The sequence below is a fragment of the Arvicanthis niloticus genome, chromosome 27 (genome assembly GCF_011762505.2).
Source record: "Arvicanthis niloticus isolate mArvNil1 chromosome 27, mArvNil1.pat.X, whole genome shotgun sequence".
NCBI lineage: Eukaryota > Metazoa > Chordata > Mammalia > Rodentia > Muridae > Arvicanthis > Arvicanthis niloticus.
Window position 1 is genome coordinate 5,389,813 of NC_133435.1, and position 26,213 is coordinate 5,416,025.

Consider the following 26,213-nt stretch of genomic DNA (forward strand, 5'->3'; position numbering starts at 1 on the left):
TGACTTTTTTTTGTTTTGTTTTTTTGTTTTTTGTTTGTTTTTTTTTTTGTTGTTGTTGTTGTTTTTGAGACAGGGTTCCTCTGTGTAGTCCTGGCTGTCCTGGAACTTACTCTGTAGACCAGGCTGGCCTCGAACTCAGAAATCTGCCTGCCTCTGACTCCCAAGTGCTGGGATTAAAGGTGTGTGCCACCGCACCGCCTGCGACATTTTTTTTTTTTTTTCCCTTTGTGTTTGTTTCTATTGTGGATCTCTGAGCTATTCAGTCTCTGGCTGTGAACCCTCTGGGCAGTGTCGGGGTGGGCTCCCTCTCAAGGGATGGGTCTTAAGCTGGATCAGTTATTGGTTGGCCACTCCCACAATTTCTGTGCAGCCTCTACCTCAGCACATCTTGTAGGCAGAACAAATTGTAGGTCAAAGATTTTTGTGGCTTAGTTGGTGTCCCAGTCCCTCCCCTGAAAGTCTTGCCTGATTACAGAAGATGGTCATTTCAGGCTCAGTAGTCCCCATTGCTAGGAGTCTTAGCTAGAGTCACTCTCATAGATTCTACCAATATCTTTTTTTTTTTTTTTTTTTTTTACGGTGGTTTCCTATGCTTCAAGACTCTTGTCCCCAGTTATCTTTGTCTATCACCATGTCACCAAACACTTATATTTTCTTCTATGTAATTTGTAGTTTCAATTCTTTGATCCACTCTAACTGACTTCCTTAATTGGTGAGAGCTATGAGTCTAGTTTGCATACTCTGCTGTGGACGTCCAATTTACTCAGCAATGTTTACTGGCAAGACCGTTCCTTATCTGGCCCATGTTTCTAGGTATCACCATTGAACATTAGCTGGTTGTGGACGTATGGACTTGCTTCCAGGAGCTCTGTTGTGTTTCATCAGCTTGTATCTCTTTTTATGTCAGTACCATGCTGTTTGGTTGCTATATATTTGCAGAATGTTTTAAAGTTAGGCGGTATAGTGTCCCTTGCTTTGTTCTTTTGCCCAAAGAGTTTTTCATGACTCCATATAGGTTTGTCTCTTTCCATAAATGTTGTCATTGGTATTCTGATTGGAGCCACATTAAATCTGTAAATCACTTTGGGTAGTAGGTACAAAATTGATTATTTCAACCCACGAGAACAGGGGCATCTGTTCATGGGTCCTTTTCTTTACTGTGTTCTTCCTCTCTGCTCCTCCTTCCCCTTCGTCCTTCTGTTTTAATTCTCTTCATTTTCTTTCTCCTCCTTCAAATTCTTGCCTCTTGTGAATGGAACAATATCTCTTCAAAATGGTGTGTTTTGCTTTTGCTCTTTGTCTGTCTCTCTGCTCTCATGGGTCATTGGCCATCCAGTCCATGAGGGCAGTGGGAGCTGGGGGGGGGCAGTAGTTGGAAGCCCTGCAGGTACATACAGTGACTAACCATATGGGAACCAGCTATCAGGAGGCACATCAACTTTAGGGTAACTCAACGCTTATAAAATTTGGGGGGACTGAGGGTAGGAACATCCAGGATGGGCAAAGGTCATTGGCTGGGGGCTTAGGGTACCTGGAATGCCTATTAGCATGGGGAAGCATCTCAGGAATCTCTAGTGTTGGCTGAACAGGTTCTTATCAGTATAAAGGAAATTGATCCTATAGTCTAATTGAGGCTATGCGACATTCCTCAGGGAGAGGTGTATGTGGGGGTTTCGAATTCACCAGACAAGGTCAGAGGAGAAACCCCACTAATGAAGGGAGTCCCCCATTACATGCTGAGCCCCAGAAGACTTTCTGATCAATGGTAGACCTCGACCCTAATTAGCAGAGTTTTTTCACAGGTTTTTTTTTTCTATGATTCCTCCTCTTCCTTTCTTTTCTTCATACTGGGGACGGAAACCGTCAGGCCAATGCTCGGCCAACGCTCTTCCACTGAGTGTCACACTGCAGCTTCTCCTGACCCTTATTCCTGCTAGGATCAGCAGCCCCTAGCTGCACCTGTCTTGGGTCATGAGCCCCCTCAGCGATAGGTCATTCATAACAGTGTGGCCTTGGGTCAAATCTAGCACTGTGCTGATCATGCTGGGCTTAGGTCATGATAGTGTTTGGTTTATTGAAAGCCATAGTCAAACCTATCCTGAGAGCTTGGGGATGGTCTCTTTCCGTGTCTATTAGATAGCTTGGTTGTGTTGATGGCCGTAGGAGATACTTCCTTGGTTTGGAAGATAAATGCTGGTGACAGTCCTTCGGCTACAAAGGGAGACACTACGCTGGAAGCATCTCAGACTCACAGTTGCTGAGGGCTGCCGTCTCTTGAGGAGGATGCAGACCTCACTACCTCATGCGGCCACCATGAGGTAGTACCTGTGAGCCCTGATCTGCATAAAAGGCCTTCAGTTGTGCTTCCTGCCTTGTCAGGCTAGGCTCTGAACTCCATGACAAAATCCTGTGTTGACGTTTGAGCGTGTCTTCCCAGCAGGTGGCGATATACTCTTTACTCTGGAGCCGAACCTTGGAGTTGGGTGGTGGAAGCAGCCACAAGTTTGAGTTGCGCTTGAGTTCAGCTGCAGGGGCCTGCTTGGTTTTGAAGGAAGGCAGGCGTGTCCCAGGCCTGCTCCGGGGCTGGGAGGAGCCTAGTCATTGGCATGGAGGCAGGGGCTGTCTGCTTACCTAGTTCCAGTTTTTACCTCAGGAGACCTGGTACCAGGTTTCTGGTCTGTACGTTAGAAGTTTTGGTAAGAGATGTGATACTGGTTTTCCTTGAAGCTTGGTAGAAATTTTTTGAGCCTTCTAAGAGGATTGGTGAGGATTATTTCTATTTCAGGGGACACTCCACATACAATTATTTTCACTTGGGATATTGCTTTTGGACATATACATTTTAAATATATTTTTATCCTTTGAAATTTTATATATACATACAATATATCCTAACATATTTACCACTCACTCTCTTCTCTAATTCCTCCAAGATCCACTTCTACCCTCCCTTCCAACTTCAAATCTTCTCTTTCCCTTCCTGTCCCCTTCCTGCCCTCCCTCCCTCCCTTCCTCTCTCCCTCCCTCTCTCCCCGCCTCTGTCTCTCTTTTCCTCCCCATGAACTCCCACTGATGGAACACAGACTCACACTCACAGGAATGATGTCCTGTGTTCACATGGCTTCAAGGGAGGGTTTCCTCCCTGTGATGCCAAGGATTGTATTTGTTTTCACTGTTCTTAGATGAGATCCTGTGAAACGGCAGCTCTATTCCATTTTCATGTAACAGTGATTGGTTTCCATGGGGAATCTTGGTGTTCTAGTTCCCATCTGGAGCGAGTCTTCCCTTGTACATCCTACTCACTGTCGCCTTCACACTTGCCAGGGTGCAAGGTCAAAGCCTCCCAAGCCCAGCTGTCAGGAAAAAACAACACCCACACTTGCTTTTCTCACACCCTGGCTTCCACTTCATCTCTGGGTCCGTTTGTCTTTACTTCAGTGGTTGTATATGTAGAAACTTTTAAAATTGTTTTTAGAACAACTTTATTGAGCTATAAAACATATCCCTGTAAAGAGCACAATTCCAGTGGTGCACGTCTTTAATCCCAGCACTGAGGAGGCAGAGGCAGGCAGATTTCTGAGTTCAAGGTCCATCAGTAGTACACAGAAAAACCCTGTCTCAGAAAGAATGAAAGAAAGAAAGAAAGAAAGAAAGAAAGAAAGAAAGAAAAGAAAGAAAGAGAAAAAGGAAGGGAAGGGAAGGGAAAGGAAGGGAAGGGAAGGGAAGGGAAGGGAAGGGAAGGGAAGGGAAGGGAAGGGAAGGGAAGGGAAGGGAAGGGAAGGGAAAGGAAAGAAGGCACTTTTCAGCCGGGAGTATCTCTCCCGAAAAAGAACACAATCCAGATAGTTCAGTGGGAAAAGTTCTTAGAAGTCAAGCTCAGGGATGCACATCTCCAACCACAGTACAGGGGAGACAGAGGCAGAGTGGTAAACCCTGGGACTCATGGGCCTAAATGGAGACCCAGACCCAGTAAAAAACTCTATCTTTAAAAAAATCCAATTCAGTGATTTTGAGTGTTTTTCAGAGTCTCACAACCTTTGCCATGATACAATTTTAAGACATTTCTTCAAGAAACATCCAGAATCTATTTCCCAAAGGCTGTTTCAGTTCTTCTGAATTGCTTTGGTGCTCTAGCAGAGGTCAGTTGGCCATAAACATGGATTTTTATATCTCTTCCTTAGTCTCTGCTCGTGTGATAGATATCGCACCGTCTTTGTGTCTGTAGATTTTCAGTAAGTTTTATTTTTAAATCTAGGGTTTCAATTATTTCTATTAGAAGGTGCTTCCATTATCTGTCATCTTTATAATATTATAAATCCAAGATTATAATTCTTTACTACAGCATACTGCTACTGATAGAACTCAGCCATGTTCTCACGCCTCGTAATCCGCTAAGCCAAAAAAATACACCGACAGAGGAGTCTCCATGCAGTGGGAAGCAGGACAGAGTTCTGTTGAGGGCCCTGCATGTGCTGTCCCCATTGCTCTGCTCGGTGTTCCTTCTCAGGCCATCAGAGTCTAGAGTTTATGGCTCTCATCCCTGTTGAGTCTGCATATTTTGGTTTATGGTCATTTACAACCACCTGTCACTTTCATCCTTTACTAGAGCAGATACAACTCTAAAAACTTGCCATGCAGCCTCTTCCAAAGATCCAGAAGGCCACAAAACAGCCATACTTGAAGAGGTATGTTTACACAAGCCTCTGGGTTGTCTGCCCAGCCCAAATGAACAGGCAAAGATTTCTTCAGACAATAGTATTTTTTTTTTCCCCTCTTCATAGTGTTTTATTTTTCTCTCTTTTCTAGGTTGGAACGTAGACTAGAAGCTGGAGCAACCATGTTGTCACTATAAGATGACAACGAGGAGGAAAAGGCTCCTGAACATCCTCATGACAGAGTTAAAGGTGATAATACCTGGTCACCTGATAGCATTGTTTGACCCTTATAGAGAGGAAGGACTGCCACTTAGCATGCTTGTTGTGTCAGACAAATGGTGCATGTCACCAAATCAAAGATGTTGTTTATTGTAAGACATATCTCTATCTCCCTCAAAGAAGGAGGAAGAACTATTATACATTAATGTGGTGTTTTTCCTCAAGTGCACTGCAGGTGATGACCAGCCCTATAGAATACCTATGCAGAACATTGTTTTGTTTTGTTTGAGTAGTGAAACATAAAATAGCATTCTCTGACCCATTATGGTATGTGTGTGTATGTATATGTGTGTGTGTGTAAGGGGGGTGTGCACTTTCATCTGAATTTTCCTTATTGGTATCATTCTATAATAAATAAATTTGGATCAACTATAGTATCCAAAAGCACAGAAGGAGTTTGTTCAGCAGGTTTTGCTGAGAAAGCTTTGTTTTTCACCCAGTTGTCTGCAGGTTCCTTCTGCTGAGCCCAGGCCTGCATGTAGGCAGGCTCATTCTGGGCTTGTTTTCTGGCTGTAACGTGTTCTTGCAGATGATGTTTCAGTGGAGCTCAGCATATGAAATGAGTTTCCTGAAGAGTGGAAGGACACTGGCTGGATGGAGGTAAAGTTGCTCCCTCTGCTGCTCTGCCATCAAGATCAGCCTGGTTTACAAAGGGAGTTCCAGGACAGCTAGGACTCAGAAAAGCCTTGTTTCAGAAAGAAAGAAAAAAGAAAGAAAGAAAGAAAGAAAGAAAGAAAGAAGAAAGAGAGAGAAGAAAGAAGAGAGAGTGGGTGAGGGAGGGAGAGAAAGAGGGAGGGAAAAGGAGATTTTTCTCATGTAGCCCAGGCTGGCCTAGCCCTCAATATGTAGGTAAGGATACCCTTGAACTTCATATCTTCCTTCATCTACCTTCAGGTGTTGAAGATCAAACTCGGGGCTCCATGCGGCTAGGCAAGTACTTTACCGACCGATCTCCATCCTGAGCTTCTTCCCTTCTACCTTGGGAATAGTAATGGCTTCCTCCTTTGTTATGTCTGGGTAGCACCCCTACCCCCACTGTAGCTTTCAACCTGTTTGTCATCTGAGTACCCAACTTCTTATATTAAAATCTCTCTGCTACATCCCCCAAAACATTGAAGGAATTTTATTTCCCTCAGTAGATTTTTTTTTTTTTATTTTAAGCTTGGGTGTCTTAAGCTGAAGGTTATTGCATCAAAGCAGAGAAGCAGGAATTCTGCCATAAGATATGAGTATGACTGGAAAGAGCTCGGGCTCCCTGGTCACCCCGAGCATGAAATACAGTAAGGTTGTAGTAGCACATAAGAGGACAGTCATTCCCATTGAAAAAGCTGCCTAGCACGCACTGTAAGCAAATGGGGAGGGGGAGAGGCTCAGTGCCTCCCTTCCCTGGTTGTATTTGAAGGCTCACAGGTAAACAGTTTTTATTCTTGTTCTGGAGGAAGGGGCTAATGTGTGTGAACGCATCTGTCTTAGTTACTGTTCTGTCGCTGTGATAGAATACCATAATCAAGTTAACTCAGTCATTCTGGATTTCTGACGGGGTTGAAAACTTATAGTCTCATAGCCAATCCTGGCTATTTACCTTGAGAGAAAAGATTTGAGTGGATGGTTTTCAGCTGACATTCATTCTAAAGCCAAGAAAAAAGCCAGGTCCAGAACTAAGTGTTTTAGTTAGGAGAGATGACAGAGGTTCTGGTTAGTCAACAAAATGATGGACTGGGTATTAGGACTATCTTGTACCTCACTGGTACAAATTGGCATAATTATGCTCTAATTGTATTTTGAGAGAAAAGTTTTATTTTAACAGGAAGGGTGACATGTAGGAGGAGCTAAGGTGGGAGGAGTAAGGAGAGGAAGAGAAGGAGTAAGGAGAGGAAGAGAAGGAGAGGAGAAGCTAGGTGATGAGAGAGAGAGAGAAAGAGAGAGAAAGAGGGGGTAGACAGGGAGGCAGATGTTCATGTATCTCCACCAGTCAAAGACAGTTGATATATCTAGGCTGGGTATCAGGTTACACCTCTGATTGAGCAATACCAAACTTATAAAGCCTTTGATTAACATTTTTAAAAAGTGTATAAATGCAAAAAGGAAAAGGGGGCATGTGATAGGGGTTGTCTAAGGGGGGAATGGGGGAAGGGGGATGGCATCTGAAGTGTAAATAAAATATCCAATTAAAAAAAAAAGAAAGCACAGAGTGTAGAGGGAGAGATAGGGTACCAGGGAGTGAGGGAGATGAGCAAGTAGAGAAGAGGTTGGCTGCCACACAACACAGGACAGGGACAGAATGTGTAGTGGTCAGTGTTTAAGTTTCAATCTGTTGCTGTGACAAGCACGAGAACTAAATGCTGCTACGGGAAGAGAAAGTTTTCTTGCAGGTGACAAGTCACCTTCCATTACTGGAGAGAGTCAGGACAAGGACTCAAGCAGGGAATTAAAGCAGCAGCAGTGGAGGGTGAAGTCCCCCTGAGAGAGTCCTAGGGTGCCAGGTTCCATCTTTTAAACTGGTGGATGTGGCTGAGCCAGATGTGTACAGAAAGCTGTAAACCTCTGAGATTAATACCTAAAATGATCACAGAGGTGGAAAATGATTCTGGGAAAGACAATTCCTATGCAGGAACACCGACATTGTGGGGCTGGTGGCTGTCACGGGTATGCATGCGCTCTCATTCCACACAGAGCACATACAAACATAAAAGCAAGGACACATGGCTAGGGTTATGGTAGGTTGGGCTAATTAGGGCTGAGTTTATGGTTAGGGTTACAGATACAGTTCAACAGTAGGGACCCAAGTTGCAAAGCTGAGGTACTGCCTATATCCAGAAATCTCTGGGAGCAGCGGAATGGGAAACACATGTACACCTGTGTTGATTTCTGCACCTGGGAAATAGGAGGAGATCAAGGAGCCCTTTAAGAAAGTCCTGTTGAAGAAGAGACAGACCCACCCTCTTGACAATGACCTAACAATGAAGAAGCTTGGTACCCAGGCAACCCACTGGTTAGAGCAAAACTTTCAGGCTCACTTGTCAGAGACACTAGAGAGAGTAGGAGGCTCAGGCCTCAAGAAAGACAAAAGGGAAGGCCATGGTGGTGTCTGGAGGCACAGGATTCACTCTTGCCTTCAACGCCTGTGGCCATTTTCCCAAAAGGGAAAAATCTCAACTAACGGCAGCCAAGACCAGGACTGCACAGACCAGGGGGAGAACGCTTGTGCCCCACAGGACCTGAGGGAGCCACAGAGAGAGCCACACATCAGTGCAGAGGTTGTGGTTAAGCGGGGTGAGAACGCTTCTGCCCCCCAGGATCTGAGGGAGCCCCGTAGAGAGCCAAACCTCAGTGTAGAGGCTGTGATTAAGCTGGCGAGCAGGCCAGTGCCTTCTCTGCTGGAAGAGGACCCCTTCTTTTCCCCTGCCTTTCTTTCCAAATATCGAAGTTTTGTCACACCCTTACATGTAAAGACCCTACAGCTCATGAGTTATGCATTCTTCGGCCCTTATGAAGAGGATGTACAAGTAATGAACACTCTCTGTGACTTCCTCCACACGTGGATGGACAAGAACCCTGAGGACTTTTGTGGGCCCACAGATTTGTTCCCTGTCAGATGCATGGAAGCCTACTGAAGTGCATTCATGCCACACTCTGATCTTATTGTTGATATCAATAGGCTCCCGACCCCAGTTGAAGGAAGAACAGACTAAGGACTCACAGTGAGGAAGACTCTGATCTGGGGAGACACACATCCTCAGATCCAGAGATTCAACTGCTGTAAATCGACAGGGAAAACAGCAAATCTGGAGCCAGATTCAACTTGTGCGCCAGATCTGGATAGCACAAAAACCACCAGAAGTTTCTGTGATGCGTGTGTGGCTGCAGCCACGTGTGGTGTGGCAGCAGCAGTCCAACCAGCACACTTGGTAACAGCTGTGGAATCGTGTCTCAACATGTCTGTAGATGCAGTGTGTCTCTCAGTTATCTCCTCCTTGCTACAGTGGGCCTACCTATTTAGAGAATGGCCCTGTCATCTCTTGTCATCAATTTGTGTCTGTCCTATATCTGAGCTGATGCTCCTCCCCTTATGATCAGCCCCTGACTTCAATCCAGCAGCAGTTCCAGCCCCACAGCCAGCCTTCCCCTCCCCTGAGAAATTGCCTTTTTAATTTTTCTGATCTTTTTAGTGTTGTGTTTATTTTAAGTATTGGTTTTAATAAATTGTTAGTGTTTTTTTTTTTTTTTTTTTTTTTTTTTAAAAGAAGAATACCATAATCAAGGCTCCTTATAGCAGAAAGTTTACTTGGGCCTATGGTTCCAGAGGACATGGCCGGGAAGCATAGCAGGATGCCGAGAGCTCATATTCTCAACCGTGAGCATATGAGCATGAAGCAGAGACAGTGGTGGAGGCTTTAAATCTCAAAGCCGGTTCCAGTGACATTCTTCCTCTGGCAAGGCCACACCTCTCAAATCTCCTCCAAGCAGTGCCAACAACTGTGGTGCATGTGTTTGGTGCCTAAGACTATGGTGGACATGTTGTTCAAACCACGCCTTCCAAGGAGAACTCCTCATTCTTCACTTACCCACATGCCTGCAGCCACACTGCTGTTCAGGGATCTTTCTGGCTCAGGTCACTGGTTCATCTCAGTTGGGCAGAAGAGTTTGCCTCCCATGAGCTGAATTAGGAGATGGATGCAGGAAACAGATGAGATTAGAAAGCTGTTCTAGTAGGAGGTAGAGCCGTCAAGATGATCAGTGTGACTGAAAAACTGGAAGTGTGGGAAAGTATGAACGGAAGTGGGAAGCCCAAAATGAGAGTAAACATTTGTGATGTACATGGTTTTGGTTGTTCCTTTTGCTTTTCTGGCAGAAAAACGTTGGTCTTCCTTTGTGAGGTCACCCTTCTCTGACTCTCAGCCCATGTGGTTTGCATAAGGTTAACACAACCTAGTTCTGGGGAGGAAGCATGCTCTAATCAGCTAGTGGGTGACCAAGGTAGATGCTTTTTAAGAGAAGACTCCCAATTGTCGGTGCTGATGTAAGAATGTTAACTCTGGAGCTTCTAGCAGCCCTTCTGCCATCAGGAAAGGAGTGCAGTTGAAGCTGTCGTGGAGACTTGGGAATCAAAGATGAGAGAACACTCCACTGCCCAGGACACTGTAGAATTGCTGGATCAGTGAGGCCCCAACCCAGGACTATCTTCTGGGAATTTCATGTGTGCCTCCTAGTAAATCCCTTTCTCCAAGCCTACCTGAGATGTGTTTCTTTCCTTCTCTTTCTCTCTTGCACTAATAGATCCCCGTGGGAAGCATCTTTGTGTTCATGTAGACATTTCATGAAGACAATTCATATATTGTCTTCCTTTCCTTCTTTCTATGAAAGAATTATAACCACTAAAAACTACATCTATGTATTGACACACATCTTGGTACTAAAAAGCATTTAAATTTGTCAAGAGAGAAACTTAAAATACCATCTGTATAAATGGAAGTCCTCCGTGACTGCAGCAGGCCAGGGATGGCAGCATTTAGTTCCAAAAACTGTAAAGTCAGTGTGCTTTCGTAATTCTCATAGTACAGGGTGCTTTGAATCGGGCTGATCCTTGGGTGATCAGATCTATACACTGTCTACTGAGGAACTTAGAAATGATACTTAAAAGATTTTTTTAAAAAAAGAATCAACCTCCAAAAGACTAGGAACATAGCTCAATTGGTAGAGTCTTTGTTTAGCATGTACATGGCTCCAGGTTCAATCCCGAGCACTGAGAAAACCTCGACATAATGGAACATACCTGTCAACCCAGCCATTTTTGAGATAGAAGCAGAAAGACCAGAAGTTCAAAGTTCGAGGTCACCCTCTGCTTGTAAGTTCAAGACCTAGCTGGGTGACAGACTCAGAACTGATTAGAGCCGACCTGAGTACAATAGAATAGAAAGTAAAATATCTTACATAGTTATTGAAAACTCACAAATGTTTAATACTACTTAACTAGCAGAGTTTACTAACTCAGTGTGTATTAGCGAATGTATGATTGTCACATAGATTGGACTGAGAAGCACCTAGGACATTGGCAAAGTCCACCTCTAGGTGAGGATGTTAGGATAAACAAAGAAGGCTCATCCTAGAGGTTGGCGGCTGGGAGGAGTAGGAGGGAAGGAGGAAAGCAGACTGTGTGTTCTTCTCCTGCGCTTCCTGGCTGCCACTAGTGATATGTGCTGCCCACAGCGCCTCCTTACAGGTGGAAGCCTGTCACTGTGAGTGAAACAGACCTTTCCTTCTTAAATTGCTTCCTTGGGTGTTTTGTCATAGGGATGAGAGTCTGACAAATACACAAAGTAAAGTTTCTCTCCTCCCTAGCCCGGGGGTGTACTTTAAGTGATTCTGTGATGTCACAGGAAAATGAACATTGAGGGCCTCCTCCTGTGTACTCAGGCTTGGTCAGTGGCAATGGTATGGACCTCTGCAAGCCTTTCTGTTTGTCTGCTGCCTCAGTGTGGCCTCCTTGTGATGCATTCTTGCTTATGATTCAACCTTAAACAAGACGTGTTCTGTGTTGCATGGATTTGACTGACAATCTGAAAGGTTCTTAAAACAAATGCTATCGAGTCTTTTTGGTGGACTCTTTAGTTTTGTGAAATGAAAATAAACCGCAGAATTTTAGAGTCAGGATGTTCTGCTTCAATCTCAGCCATGCCCCCGACTTTCTTAGGTAATGAGACATACCTAGATATGAAACATATGTATATAATGTGCCTGTCGTGGATAAGACGATGAAAATCTGCTCTGGCCTTCAGCGCTCGCCACAGGAAGAGCCTGCTGTCTGTCATCTGCACCCCCATTCCCACTCCCTCCTCTTCAGATCCCCTTCTGAGGCTAGAAGCTGGAATTCAGAGGTCAGTTCTGAATTGTGCATGTCTTTCTCCTAATGTATGTGGATAGTGCTCATTTTTATTGCTATTGACCTTGTTTTCATCCAACCTGTCAGGTTCTTTGGGGCAAGGGCACATAAAATATCAATTTTTGTTACTGTTCCATTGGTAAAGCAAGTGAAAATCGCAGTATCATACACTTGCACTTTTGGCAGAGGGGAAAGGACATGGAACCCCCCTATCAGCATAATTAGTAGGGCGGGAGAACGGAGAGTGGTTCGTTCTCTTAGCAACCTTGGTTCTGCCGAAGACTGTGTAAATGTGTATACTCTGGTGTGTTTACTAAGCTCTGTGTTCACATAGCCTATGACCAAGTTCCACATTCCAGGACAGACAAATGACCATGGTGCCTCAAAAGTAATCAGTGCCCTCCCAGCACTTAGTAGATGTTACGTCTATAAAAATTTTATTATTTTATTTTTGTGCATGAGTGTGTATGTGTGCGAGTACTTGTGTATGTGTGTGTGTGTGTGTGTGTAAGCCACACTATGACCTCAGATGTTGTCATCAGAAACACTAGTCACTCTTTTCAGACAGGATCCCTCACTGGCCTGGAGCATGGCAGTTAGGCTAGGTCGGCTGGCTGCTCCTCTGTCAGTAGTGCGCACCATCACACTCAGTTGTTTACATGGGTGCTGGCAACTGAAATGTCCTCATTCTTTAACCACTGTCTCTTTACCAACCCAGCTTTCTCCTGGTCCTGAATATATAATCTCAAGCATGTAAAATATAAGCTTCTTCAGGGAACAGATCAACATTGAAAAGAAATGAGTCTGCATTTTGCTACTGTCTAAAGCTTCCTGTACAATACAGTTGGCTGAGGACTGGAGAGATGCCTCAGCAGCCGAGAGTGGTATTCACTGCTCTTTCAAAGGACCTGGGTTCAGTTCCCACAACAGTTGGCTCATGACAGCCTGTGACTCCATCTCCAGGGCATCCTTTAGCGTTGGCAGGCACCAGGACCCACACATACATACTACACACACATATAATTTAAAAGTATAAAATAAATCTTTTAAAAAGAACGATTTGTATATATGTGCCCATTACTGTTAACATTGGTTATCCTAACTGTGATGAGGTTGTTGGTGACTGACAGTATGACTTCATAGAAGAAAACCACTTCTAAATTGTTTTAAACTATTTTTTTTTTTACACATGGAATTACACACAATACAAAATGCTTGTATTACAAGTTGAAATCTTTACATTCGTGGGTTCAGGACAGCAATGCAGGTGACATCAGTATTTCACTCAGTGACTCCGTTCATTGGGCTGAACACAAAGCCAAGAAGGAATTATTTGCCTACATTACTTTCTATCTCTGAATCAGAAGAAGAAGAAGAAGAAGAAGAAGAAGAAGAAGAAGAAGAAGAAGAAGAAGAAGAAGGAGAAGGAGAAAGAGACATGACTCTTACCTTCTCTATGTCAGAATGATAAACAATGTGAGCGATTAAGTAGTCTGGCATGTCTATAAATGGGAGCTTGTATCCCCATAGCTCTTATGTTGTAAATCCTGAGGCTCTTACTAAGTTTGTTTATCAAATTGTCATTATCTCAGCTTTCAGGAAAATTACATCATCTTTGGTAATAGGCTGCCAACAAACAAAACAACTATAGGTTAAACCCCACCCCCCCCAAGAATCCTGTATTTTAATGAATAGCTGAATAAATAGACATTAATTATGAAATTCACATTAAGATAGAAGAAAACCCAACCATTTTGTTTCCTTTGCCGCTTCAATCGGAAAACTGGACAGCCGCTGTTGAATGTACTATTTATGTTAGGGTGAAACAAGCTGAGTTACAAGGTCGGAGACTGAGAAGTCCTGCAGATATGTACAGTAATCTGGAGGAGTCACAAAATCTCGGTGTTTATATAGATATATACATTGTTTTCTCTCTCTTTTTCCATGGAGAAACACTGTTTTGTATAATGGGGAGACACACAATAGGACACATGCAACGGGGACTGGTACAGTGTGTACAGCAGAATCATCAAATAAGACATGAGAACCATGGGCTTCATAAAGGATCTGAGCTGGAAAAGAAGAAGAACAGGGAGGGATGGGACCTGGAATGCTTCCCGAGTGAGGTCTCAGGATATACATTTACCTAACAAGCCTCTTGGTGGCTTTTCAAAGCTTCCACTCAATCACCTATGGTTTAAATGTAGAGCTAAAAATAAACCATCATACTATACAAAACTTTGTATATTAGCATACAAAAGGTAACAATTTACTTTTTGTATAAAATATAACCTTTCGATAGTATATTTATTTCACATATGTATAAATATAATCCAAAGAATATGTTTTAAGTATGTCTACCAAAATATTCTTTACAAAAGTTTACAAAACAAGTAATTTATTAATATTTACAAACCAGCACAGAAGATTCTGGGCCAGTGCTATTGGTGCAGTGGGAAAGACAGAGAGAGCCCAAAGGCATCATAAAGACAGGAAAAGGACTTTGCAGAGCTTTAAAAATGTGATCTTTTTCCGAACAGCTTTGTGAAGATTAGGTGCTTAAATGACTTGATGCCAACCACACTTGGTATTTTAGTGTGTGAATGTCTAACTCAAAGGTTGAAAGTAGCCTTTGATTCTCTGGATTTAGGAAGGTGGTAGTGGTCTTTTAGAGCCATCTCAAACCTGGATGCCTGCTTGACTTTGCAGTGTACATAGATGTGAGCACTGAGGCTCAGTGACCCAGACACATGCACATTTTGCTATAACACTCAGCCCAGGAAACCTGGATAAGAAGAGCCCAGGCACCATATGGCAAGGGCTTGCTGCATCATCAACCGAGTGAGTGGGTGGCTACACAGAGACCACACCGGGTTCAGCTGCTCACCTAAGTCCACGCAGCATATCCAAGGAAAGGCTACATTGTCTCTCGCTTACTGTTTCCTCTGAGCGCTGTTAAATAGCTGTGTCCCCTGTCATGCCTCTCCCTGTTTCTTACCTTCAACAAAAACACGATGTTCTCTAATCTGACTCTAATTCACACTTTAATTTCTTTTCTTTTCTTTTTTTTTCTTTTCTTTTCTTTTCACAAACCAGTCTCTGGCAAAAACAAAACAAAACAAAACAAAACAAAACAAAAACCAAAAAAAAAACCCAAAAAAAAAAAAAAACCAAAAAAAACCCAAAAAACAAACAAAAAAAACCCAAAAAACAAAAACAAAAACAACAACAACAACAAAAAACAAACAAACAAACAAACAAAAAAACAAACAAACCAAGGCTCAATTTGACTGTTTGGGAACAGACCAGTGGCTATCAATCACAGTGAGCAAGACTGCTGATAATTCGTAGCCATGTTTTTCTCCTACATGGCAAGGTTTAATTTTTTTTAAGTGAAATTTGATGCACACAGTTGTGCACTGATATTTTAGCATGTTCAGGACCAGTCTTGGTTATCTGTAAAAACTGGGAGGGAAGCTCCAGTCAGGTTGTAAGCCCTGCATTCCTGTTTTATCATGAGACCCAGTATCCCACCAAAATACAAAACACATGGGGAAATTACAAAAATGAGGAGTGCATCTAGGAAAAAAAATCAATCAATCTGCTGGATAGCTTCTAGGTTCTCTGGTTCTCTCTTTCTTAGGACAACCTATAGGTTACTCCAAACAACCATGTAGCATTTCAGTCTTTCCTGCAAGCTTTAAGACAAACAACAACAGAGAAGTCAAGGCATATTTATCTACTAGGCGACAGTTTGCGGCCTGTTGCTTAGAACAAGCACCTGTCTATGATGTGGGATTGAAACAGGTCTCAAGTTCCATTGCACTTCCTTCGCTGAGAAAAGGAACTCGGGAAGACCATTTTACACAATTAATTACACATCAGCCTCACAGTTGTTGTTTGGATAAACTGGATGACACATCCTGAAGTTCAGGCAGGGAAAAACAATCCAAATGTTAAAACAAGCATGTGAACCCAAATGTTCACCACTGACGTTCCTGCCAACCTTCCGTTTTGATGTCTGTAGTCCCTCCCCCCCCTAGACATCAGCAATTTGTTCTTACAGTATCCTTGGGAAAACCCTGCTTGGAGCCTATGGACCACCTTCCTTCCACCTTAGGAATTGCTTCCCAGGATCTCATCAAGGTTGATGTCTTTCATCCAGTCGTCATTGCCGGGCTCAGTCTTCAATAAAGAATCGATGAAATCAGCATCGCTGTTTAGGGCAGGGCCCATGCTGTCGCTGTGTTGGCTGAGAAAGTCAAAAGCTAAATCGCTGCTGTGGTCAGGTCCTTGAAAAGCCCTGGAACTTTGGTTGGATGAAGGAAAAGTGTTGGGTGTCAGGGATGGAGGCTGGTTGGTGCCTGTCCTCGGCTGATTCAATCCCGCTCCGGATGGATTCATATTAGACAGACTCTGGGTGGTCAGCTGATTGGGTCTGAGGTTCAAACCCCTGAGTGGACCCAGGGTTTGCCCATTTAATGTCTGATTCATTTGGTTCATAGGTCTCATTTGCACTGCTGGCGTTAACTGGCTAGGGGGAGCCACTGCCCTCTGGGAGAATGGCTGGCTCCCTACTCCTGGTTGCAATGACTGGTTTGGGGTGTAGGCTGCAGGTGTATTTGTTGGGAAGCGGACCCCTGTGGATTTGAGGGCTTCCTGTTGTTTCCCCATAACCTCTTGAGAAGCCCAGTTTGTTGCTGTTGTGTTGGCTGTGATCATGACAGTTGATGACCTCTGGGCTGGCATGCCTGCCAAACTGTGAGCCAAGTTTGGTCTTAATTGCTGTGAACTGCCAGCAGATCCAGCTCCAAAGGTGGCCACATTGTTACTGTTATTTGTCCCTAAGGGAGATGGCCGAGGCATCAGAGGGTTGTTCTGATTTGTTATCAGTTGAGTTGTATTTCTCTGTTGGGTCAGCTGATTCATTGTTGAAGTGACATTGTAGGTGCCAGGCTGGTTACAAGGCAAGTTTCCATACATCCCCATGTTCTGAACTGTGGATAACAATGGCATTCTCATCCCATGAGATGTAGACATGAGGCTGGAGTTCGGAGTTAAAATAGCATGTGTTGAAACCGGGTTTGTCAAAGCCTGGTTGGAGTTTAAACTCACTGTAGAGGAGACACCTACGACAGAAAAGAGAATCACATTCATTCACGCAGCACGACATCTCTTATCGCAGCTCGGACAAGCTATCGTCTCCAGAACTACTTTCATGTGCAAGATGATTTAGACAAATAACATATCAAACATACTGAAAAAAAAAAAAATTGAACAGAAGAGATTTGGGAGAAAGTGTTGCCCTGGGCTGCTTCCTTGGTTAAGAATCTACACATTACAGAAAGCAGAGCGAAATAGAATGATTCTATTTTACATTTTTTTTTGTTTTATTTGTCTTCTGAAGTCACTGAGGTGATAATCAATCTTGCTTTTTGAATTATTTTTATTATGTTCCGAGTTGGAAGATTACAAATTTGGTTAGCTAGCTGTCATGAAAACCAGGTTACCCTTCACCCCAGGGTTGCAACGAGGAAGTGGGAGATAAATCCCATTCATGGCTGCCACACTGATATTCCTAACCTGTGGCCTAGACAGTCACGATTCACTCTTTATCGGTATCACCCTCATTCAGGAAGCTGCTGTGAGTGGCTTCCCCGCATCCAAAGGGCAAACACAGTCTCAAGGATCTGGACTTTGTTGTAATCTGTGCTCTGGTGATTATTTCCATATGGGAAGTCTGCTGAAGGATGCAGCGTTACTACCGCACTGCTGTGGACCACACCACCAGCCACCTTTGCCCATCTGTTTCTCGCTCCCATGATGGCTGTTAAGCCCATGAGCCTTGTTTTTTCCTCAAATTTCAAGCTGAGCCTGAAGGTCTGGTGTGAAGCTTTTCCTAACGTCCTATTTTGTTTCTTTGTCTGCCATTTTCTATTTGACCTTCCGTTGAGCACTGAGGTAATCCAGCAAGCGTTGAAAAGGTTACCAGTTAAACTGATGCCTGTCAACAACTAATTGGATCCTAAGTTGATGAACAGGATGGCTCCATTCAACAGTGACCAATAAATGCGATGAAATATCCCTGGCTCAGTAAGGTTTGAAGTAACCCTGGGAAATCAGATTGAGAGGCAAAAATGGAGGGGAAAAACGTGCCTTAGATGACAAATTCCACAAGGAAGACCTTATCTCTTGTTTGGTTTACAGCTGTATTACAAGTACAATGCCTGACAGAGTTGTTGTTCAGTTGAATTTTGAACGATTTGATGAAAGAGATTGAAGAAAGGACAAGACTCTCATGAAGATATCAAAGCAGAAACACACACATGCACACACGCACACATATGAAAAGTGTGTGAAAAGTGAAGAGCATGCCCACATGTGACCACTTAGGATACCCCCTGATGACTGAAGACGATGCATATCTTAATGTATAATACAAAAGACAGGGCCAAGGCAACACAGTAGCTTTGCTCTTCCCTGCAGATGCAATCCTAATGAGACCACGCCTTTCCTGTGCAGGAGGAGTCTCTTCTACCTCCTCACCCAAGATCCTCTATGATGCACTATACATTAGTATATAAGGCAAACTCAGAGCCAGAGACTATGAATTTAAGCAATGTCATCTTTGCAGCTGAAGATTTTTATGGTAAGGAAATTTATTCTATATAGGTAATATGGGGAAAAAATAAGAAGCATGAAAGCTGGAGATGCTATTCAATGAGAGAATGCTTCCCAACACAAGACCCTGGGCTCAATCCTCTCCCAACCAAAACCATATTCAGCTGTCTTGTTAGAAACAGTACACCCTAAATATAAAGAAGGCAGGTTTTTTGTTTTGTTTTGCTTTGTGTTTTACATTTGATTATTTTGTGGGCATCTGTGTATGTGCGTTGGGCATGGGCATGCTGCCGCACACAGTATGAAAGTCAGAAAACTGTTTGTGGGAGGTGGTTCTGTGGGATAGACCTTAAGTCATCAGGCTTGGCAGCAAGCTCCTTTACCCAGTGAACCATCTTACTGGCCTGGAAAAGAGCATTCGAAAGGAACCGAAGCAGAGAGAATTCCCATAAAGCTCACAAAACAGCAGTTAAGATGTAGACGCCCCTATGTGTAGTAGATATAAGTAGTGACAGATTCTTTTTGTTCTTTACTCTGATATAATAGTTGGGAAAGAATTGTTCCAAACTAATGTTAAGATCTCAAGCAATATGTGGCGGGGAGAATTGTCTTGCTCTGCTGTTGTCGGTTTTATTCTCAGAGGTACAGGAAGGAAAATATTCTTAGTCACTTTGGGGTCAACATATGCAAAAGACTGCTCTTGCGAGAAGCACATGCCTTCCTTGGAAGGAGCTATTGGGTGGGTATCCTTGTCCTGTGCCTGTCTTCCTCTCAGACAAAGCCCTGATATTTACAACAATGTGGTCATGTGACACAGCACATACTCTGAGTTTTCTTGCTAATGGAAAATCCACAGAAACATCTCTGGCCAGAGATAAAAATGGGCAGAGGCCTCAGCAGACTGCTTTACAAGGGGGCATGGCTCCTCTGGGAGTTCACTAACCTGTTTTTCCTTCCTCTCCCTGCATGGAAAATGGATATGGAGGTAACTGCTGTGATGGCTACAGGGCAGCCCTTAGGATGGGAGGCACAAGGAAGTAGAAAGACAAAAGAAGCCTGGACTCTGACATCACCGAGGAGACCCTGGGCTCCCATCCTGGAGACCCAGAGAGGTTTTACCACAGCTCCTTTCCACCTGTTTCATTCTGAGAAGCAGAGTGATTAAAAACTCTGGTTTTGTGACTTAAACAGAATTTACCTCTGGTGAAGGGAGGCTTCATAAAAACATGGTCTGCTTTTTAATAATTCCTTATTGGCAGTGTGTGTTATTTTTGGAGTAGAAGACTTGGGGAGACGGGTTCAAAGGTAGAGTGAGGAAAGACTTCGTGAAAGTTGCCAGCCAGTGGATGTTCGAAAAGGGAGGTGTTTCTACTTAACCTCATACTGCCTGGGTCAAAGTCAACATTGGATGAACACGGCAATCAGAAAATGTTCCTGTTTTTAAGGTTCTCACAAGTAGTGAACGTGTAAGCACAGAGCAAGGACAAGTGAAAACCCCGTGAAAGAACCAAATGTGGTATTTATTTATTTATTTAGTGGTTTATGGAAAAAAGAAAGAATCTCACATTATAATCTAGGTTAGTGTGGAACTTACTATGTAGCTCAGGCTGGACTTGAACTCACAGTGCTCCTCCTGCCTCAAGAATGTGATAGGTATAAGCCATAGCACTGTTTGGATTTGAAAGCTAAGTGGAAGCTAGAAAAAGGTTTAGGGTAGCCGTACTCTGCAAGATGGAGAAAGAAACTAGTGGAAATAGAATCGTTTTTCTTGTCACAGTTACGATTTGTATTTGTTTCAAAGAACTCTTACCAGAATACTGAGCAGCTGGCTGCAGGGTGCCCGCATTTCTTCTTTGGTCTTTGTAGTCTGGGGGTGGCCTTGTCAGATGTCGGTTCATTTGATCCTGAGGGGAAAGTTTCTCCTTGGAAACACAAATGAAAACAATATTGAATTGAGTGAACATTTTTTTTTCCACTTAAAAAAAAATCTGCATGATGTTCAAAAAGGTACAAATATAAGAATAATTTTGTCTACGCATGGCGGTGTACACCTGAAATCCCAGTGCTCTGGAAGCTGCGGCAGGAAGATCAGAGGCTGGAAGCGAGCCTAGGCTGTCTAGCGAGGAACCAAGCGACTCCGCTGTGTGAGTTTCAGGTCATGCCTTCTGTGGTAGTGTAAATTGAGAGACAGGTCTTTCAGTTTGAATCACTTCCTGTGTGGAAGTGTAGTTTCTGCTCCTGCTCTGTGCCTACTGAACATGCTCCGTTCCTTCATTTTCTAACCAGATTTCAATTATAACTAAATGTGTGTGGGTTTGTTTTATGCTGTAGCGTGTCTGATGAGCTTTCTTGTCTATTGAGTATGGAAAATAGTTGGCCAGCCAGATAAAACAGAGAACACCTGGGCTGCCAGTAATTTGATCTGGCAGTTCTGCCAACTCTCCATGGAAGAGGTATCAAGAGACTTGCTAACCTTTCAGGTCTTGGCACAGGCACCATAGGCACAGGACTTCTCTTCGATCTGTTCTTAGCAAATGTTTGAAGGTAATGGTGGCTATTATCATTTAAAAGAGGACATGCAAGTTTCATTAGGTTAAGCGACTTGCCCAGAGTCACACAGCAGTACAACAGATACAAATTCCAGAGTCAGGAACTCAGAACCTTTCATGCCACTCAATACCAAGACCTTCATTCACAGTGTCCTGTTTGAAAAGCACAGAATGGTCAGAATCAGCTACCTTTCGATTTTTCTAGTAAGTGAACTGGGGCACTAATAGAGGGCATGGGGCATCCGTTTACTATGGCCAACCCCTTGGATTCAGGTCACTCAGTGACCCCCACTGCTCTCATTATTCATAGCAGCATGAGGCACCTAGGAGCCTCAGCTGTCTCAGGATAGATCTGAGAACAACCCTGGGCATGGGCGACCTAGGTAAGTGGCTTTTTTTTCTAGATTGATGAGAGAAGTAGCTACTGCCCATCAGCAGGAGAGGAATAGTTTAGTGTCTAGGAGTTATATACTTACCTTGTTTGTTTTTAGAAAATATTACGAAGTGGTCTATTTGGTCTTAGTTTATCATGATATCAGAATAACCCTGTCTGAGCTTGGCATGTGTTAAGATTTTGTTATATAGGGAACAAGATACCTCAGCTGTGTGCTTGCTATCAGCTAAGGACAGGGGTGCCTGCTTCTTTTCTTTTTTGGTGTGCACTTGGGAACTTGCTGGAATTGCTTCAGTGCAATTCTGTATACACTATAAAGCAATATCCATTTCTAAAGATAAGAGTAATTGGCATAGGTAAAGACAGAAGACTGTAATTATAGGAAAGTCAATAAATACAGAGAAAACTGTAACAGACTGATGAGGCCATTAGCCGGAGCCAAAGCTGCATTTGCACCACCCAAACGCACAGCTTCCACTCAGTTCTGAATTTCCTAGTGGGATGTGTGTGCTCTGAGCGGGCAGGGAAGGGCCTTAAAATAACAACAAACCAAATCCATTTCTTATTTCTAAGAACAAAACAAACTTGAAAGACTCATAGAGTGTTTTTGAACACCAAGTAATTCATATAAAACATAATTTCGATGAGCTAAGTGTAAATGAATCAGAAACATATGGATCATATTTCTTTTAAACGTGGGTTTACAAATTAAGGGAAAAAGTGGTCAGTGGGGAGTGGTTTTGTCTAAACCCTAACTGTTTAAGGAAGACCCGGGGTCCTCCACCAGCCCAGTGTGGCTATGAGCAAGCAACCCTGTTGTAAACACGTGTGTAAAGTGACAGTCTCCATTTTGAAGCGAAGAATGGGATTTTATGAAATCTCTTTTCCAAGAAGCAGTTGTGCATGCGTGCGTGCGTGCGTGCGTGCGTGTGTGTGTGTGTGTGTGTGTGTGTGTGTGCGCGCGTGTGTGTGTGTGTGTGTGTGACAATTAGTTCCTTGATTCCCAATCACACATTAGATTTCAAATCCAGATTGACTTAATGTATCTTAAGCAATTGGCCTTTTCTCTCTCCAACTGGTCAGCTATTTTGCTCAAAGTCTGAGCATATATATCTCTGGAAACCTGAGTTTCTTAAAACTCATAAATAGATACAGGACAGACTTGCAGATACAGCATAGACTTGCTGTGCTGCAAGGCCAGAGAGGGTTGGATGCTAACACTGAGCGGAAGAAGCTACAGTGAGGCTCCAGTCTAAACTCACACCTATTACAGAAATCACCTCTGTGTCAAATGAAATGAACTTTTCATCATGGCCCAGTCTCTCTTGCTTCAGTGCTATCCGCCTTGTCCTTAGTCATAAAAGTATAAAATTTGGGAGGTTTCAGAATCTTTGTAGAAGGATGAATCCTTTTGTTCTGTAAAACCTCAGCATGGCGCCTGGCACACAGTAGGTTCATAAAACGTGTTCGTAATGATGATCACTGGAGTAACTGCAACTGGTATCACTTGTTTTGTGCTTCACTGGTGGGAGAATGGTAGAGAGTAAGACTAACGAACTTTTATGAGAAAACGCCTCTATTTAGGTGCCTGTCTGGCCTTGCCAAGGCCTTGAATGACTACAAAGCGTATGCTAATGTAAAGGGGCATCAAAGGCTGCTTCTTCCTGGATATGCTAAAAAGCATAGGCACCCTCAATGGCATCCAGACAAAGAGAAGTGGGATGCTTTGTAAGGACCACAGAAAGTGCAGCTTCGTTCTCATTCATCCCACCACTTCCCTCTGCACCTGTCCAGGGAGACTCAACAGGGGCGCCAGTGGGAGTCAGGCCAGCGCCATTGCCAGCTCCTCAAGAATGTGTGTGTGTCACTTTTAATCAGGTTCTTGTAAGGAAAGCAGAAAACCCGGAAACTCCATCGTGTAAAACTGATCCAATTTGAGTGTCAATGGGAATAATAAAAGTCTTGCCAGTAAGTCAGTTGGAAATGGCACTTTTTCTCCTCTTCACCCTTGTTTCTAGGCTATTCAGGTTATAAAGATAGAAGGAGGAGAGAGAAACAGATTTGACCACAGATTTCAGACCCTGTAGCTTAAGGGCTCACTACCACAGCCATTTGTTTAAAGACTCCTGTGTTTGCTACATTGTTACTAGTTTGACATGCAACTAACCAGTACATAGAAACCAGGGCTGCCTCCTTTGGTCTTTGCCCTCTGCTTAAAACTGTGGCATCCACCATTTCTATCCGAATGCTGTAGTCTTATCAGATCAAAGTCAAAATTTACCTCATTTGGGGAGATGATTTGCCATATTTTCAAACCGGAGCTGAACATTTTCTCCTAACAGCCCGTCTTTAGTTGTATGCAAATCTGAGCACAGTGTTTCTTTTTTAAAAAGCAGTTGCTTTTTAGACAGTGTGACTTAGCAAGCTTGTTCCTCTGGCCTCCATGTCCTGTCCTCCACCCCTGACCACATTCTATGCCTTGACAGTATGTGCGTCCTTTGTGTACTGTATGTTGAGTGTGCTACATCTTTGGGTTGGGATGACACCTCCATCCCCAAGCTCTACTCTTCCCCTAACTTCCTCTGCACCTTCTGATCCTTGGAGTTAACTTCTTTGCAGCCATTTCTAGCAATTCTCACAGCACAGCATTTAAGCATTTGCATTACACTAGCCTATTTAAGTGGTTTTTTTGTTTTTGTTTTTTTTTTTGTGTGTTTTTTTTTTTTTGTTTTTGTGTGTGTTTGTTTTTGTGTGTGTTTTTGTGTTTTTGTTTTTTTTTTTTTTTGTTTTTGTTTGTTTTTTTTTTTTTTTTTTTTTTTTTTTTTTTTTTTTTTTTTTTTTTTTTTTTGTAATTTCCCTGTGGGTTCTGTGATCCATTAGGGCAACAAGAGGGGAAGTGGTTATTTTGTTTGTAGCTTGTATCGTCATGATTTTTCAGTATTCACTGAATATTCATGGTGTTTATAGCACTTGACATTTTGGGCTGTTTCTAAAAAGTTCCTCGAATATAAAATGATTTAGTTCATCTTCCACTGTTGGGAATCGAACCCAGGACTTCAGGCATACTAGGCAAATAGTCTATCTAATCACTGAGCTGCACCACCTGACCTCGCCCTCCCTTTTTTCTGTAGGTCTATTTACCCTGAACTGTTTGGCTTTGTCCCTTTTGATTTAACTGGGCAGGACAGGCTGAAGGAGAGGGTGTTGCAGTCTTAGGAAGAGGAGTTTGGGCTGATGCGTTTGCTGATGTCTAAGAATACCAAAGAATGAGTAATAAATATGGAACCAAGGCTAGAGCTCTGGTGGTGTTTGGGAAAAACAACCTTGTGGTTCTTAAGGGGTCAGGCAAAGATGGTGAAGTGGAAATTCATTCAAAATGTTCTTTTTTAAAACAGCCCCCACTCTGAGATGCTTTGCTTTTGGGGAAGCCAAATCTTGGTGGCCTTTAAAACCTTTAAAACTTTCCTTTAAAGTTCATTTGCCTCTAAAATCAGTTTGGAGTTGGGGTGATTAAAGCACAGTTCACTATTTCCACCCCTTGAGGCTGGGAACAACTGAGCCTTCCTTTGCGCCCATCAAATGCCCTGCTGGCCACAGACATTCCTGAACTGGGCAGGGCTAGCCATTGAGGGCTGTGTATTCCATATGCCTAGCAGCTGGGAAGTCAGGCTTCCCCACTCCCCTGCATTTTAAACTCATACAGTTTAGTTTCTCTTGTATCCACTACACCCTCCTTACCGTCATGTAAGTAGAGGAATAGAACATGGCAAGAAACAGAAGGACAAGGGACACTTTATCTCTCCAAGGCCAGCAAGTGTCTACAGTAGAAGTTCGGAGAAAGGTTTACCGTGTCAGCCAGCATCTGCTGCTGGAGGGGAAGTTGCTGCTTCTGCTCCATGGTTGTTGGCCTCTGCAGGGTCTGCTTCTTCCCCATCATCTGCTGATTCAACAGGGACTGCTGGGAGTTCATGTAACCACTTCCAGTGTTTGGATTTGAGCAGGAGTTGGGACTTGGACTGGGGCCTGTGCTCTGGCCTACCACAGTGTGTTGATCCTGTAGAAGAGAGAGGAGGAGGGCAAGCTACTGTGAATTAAAGGAGACACGGGAGCACAAAGATGATCAAGCTTAGATTCCAAGTATTTTCATCCTATTTTCATCCCGTTGGGGATCAAATTTGGTTAATGAGTTGGACATCTGAAGAATCACTTTTGAAAAGCTGTTGTTGTGTCACACTGAGAGCAGAGCAGGAAGGTAAATGGTGGGCATTGGACTCTTCTTAGGAGTCTCCTCATTCCAGAGGTGTTTAGGGAACCTCAAAGAAAATATTCAGTGACACTCTCAACTTCTCTGAAGCAGAGGCATCACAGAGCGGCAGCCATTTCTTTTCCCTCACAAGTCAGTGTGCATTTATTATTTCTGACCCTACAATAAAAATGGAGTTTCCAACCATGTGTTTAAAGTTGAATTGCCATTCCAGACATGAGGCAGAAGGTATTTATTCTCTTATTTAGAGCCCATTAATCTCACAGCAGTTTATGCTAAGGGGACAACACCCCACTTGTTGGCAATGATGGAGAAAATAACATTATATATCAAATAATATTGGATATTGGAAAATTACCACTCTGATCTGAGGAGCTACTAGTTTTTAGGCATTGATACATTAGAACCCTGCAGGGACAGCAGCTAAGTCCTCTGAGGTATCATTTTGTCCTAATGAAATATCCAGAGCTCTGTACTAGTAGGACTCCAAGAAGACTGGAAAACATGGTCTCCTTGTAGAATTCATATCTAACCAAGGGAGAGAAAATGCTCAGATTACAAGGTTAGGAAT

The 26,213-nt window shown here is 43.3% G+C and overlaps 1 protein-coding gene across 2 annotated transcripts in view; it reads right to left on the minus strand.

The window, feature by feature from the left end:
* Positions 1–12,975: 12,975 nt before the first annotated feature.
* Positions 12,976–26,213, minus strand: part of Maml2 (mastermind like transcriptional coactivator 2) — a 322,888-nt gene continuing 309,650 nt past the window's right edge. For both annotated transcript variants that reach the window (XM_076926071.1, XM_076926072.1), the window contains exons 3-5: positions 25,226–25,432; positions 20,246–20,357; positions 12,976–16,943 (exon numbers count right to left, since the gene is read on the minus strand). In XM_076926071.1, the coding sequence (XP_076782186.1) occupies positions 15,931–16,943; positions 20,246–20,357; positions 25,226–25,432 (1,332 nt within the window). In that variant the 3' untranslated portion in view covers positions 12,976–15,930. The remainder of the gene's footprint in view (positions 16,944–20,245; positions 20,358–25,225; positions 25,433–26,213) is intronic.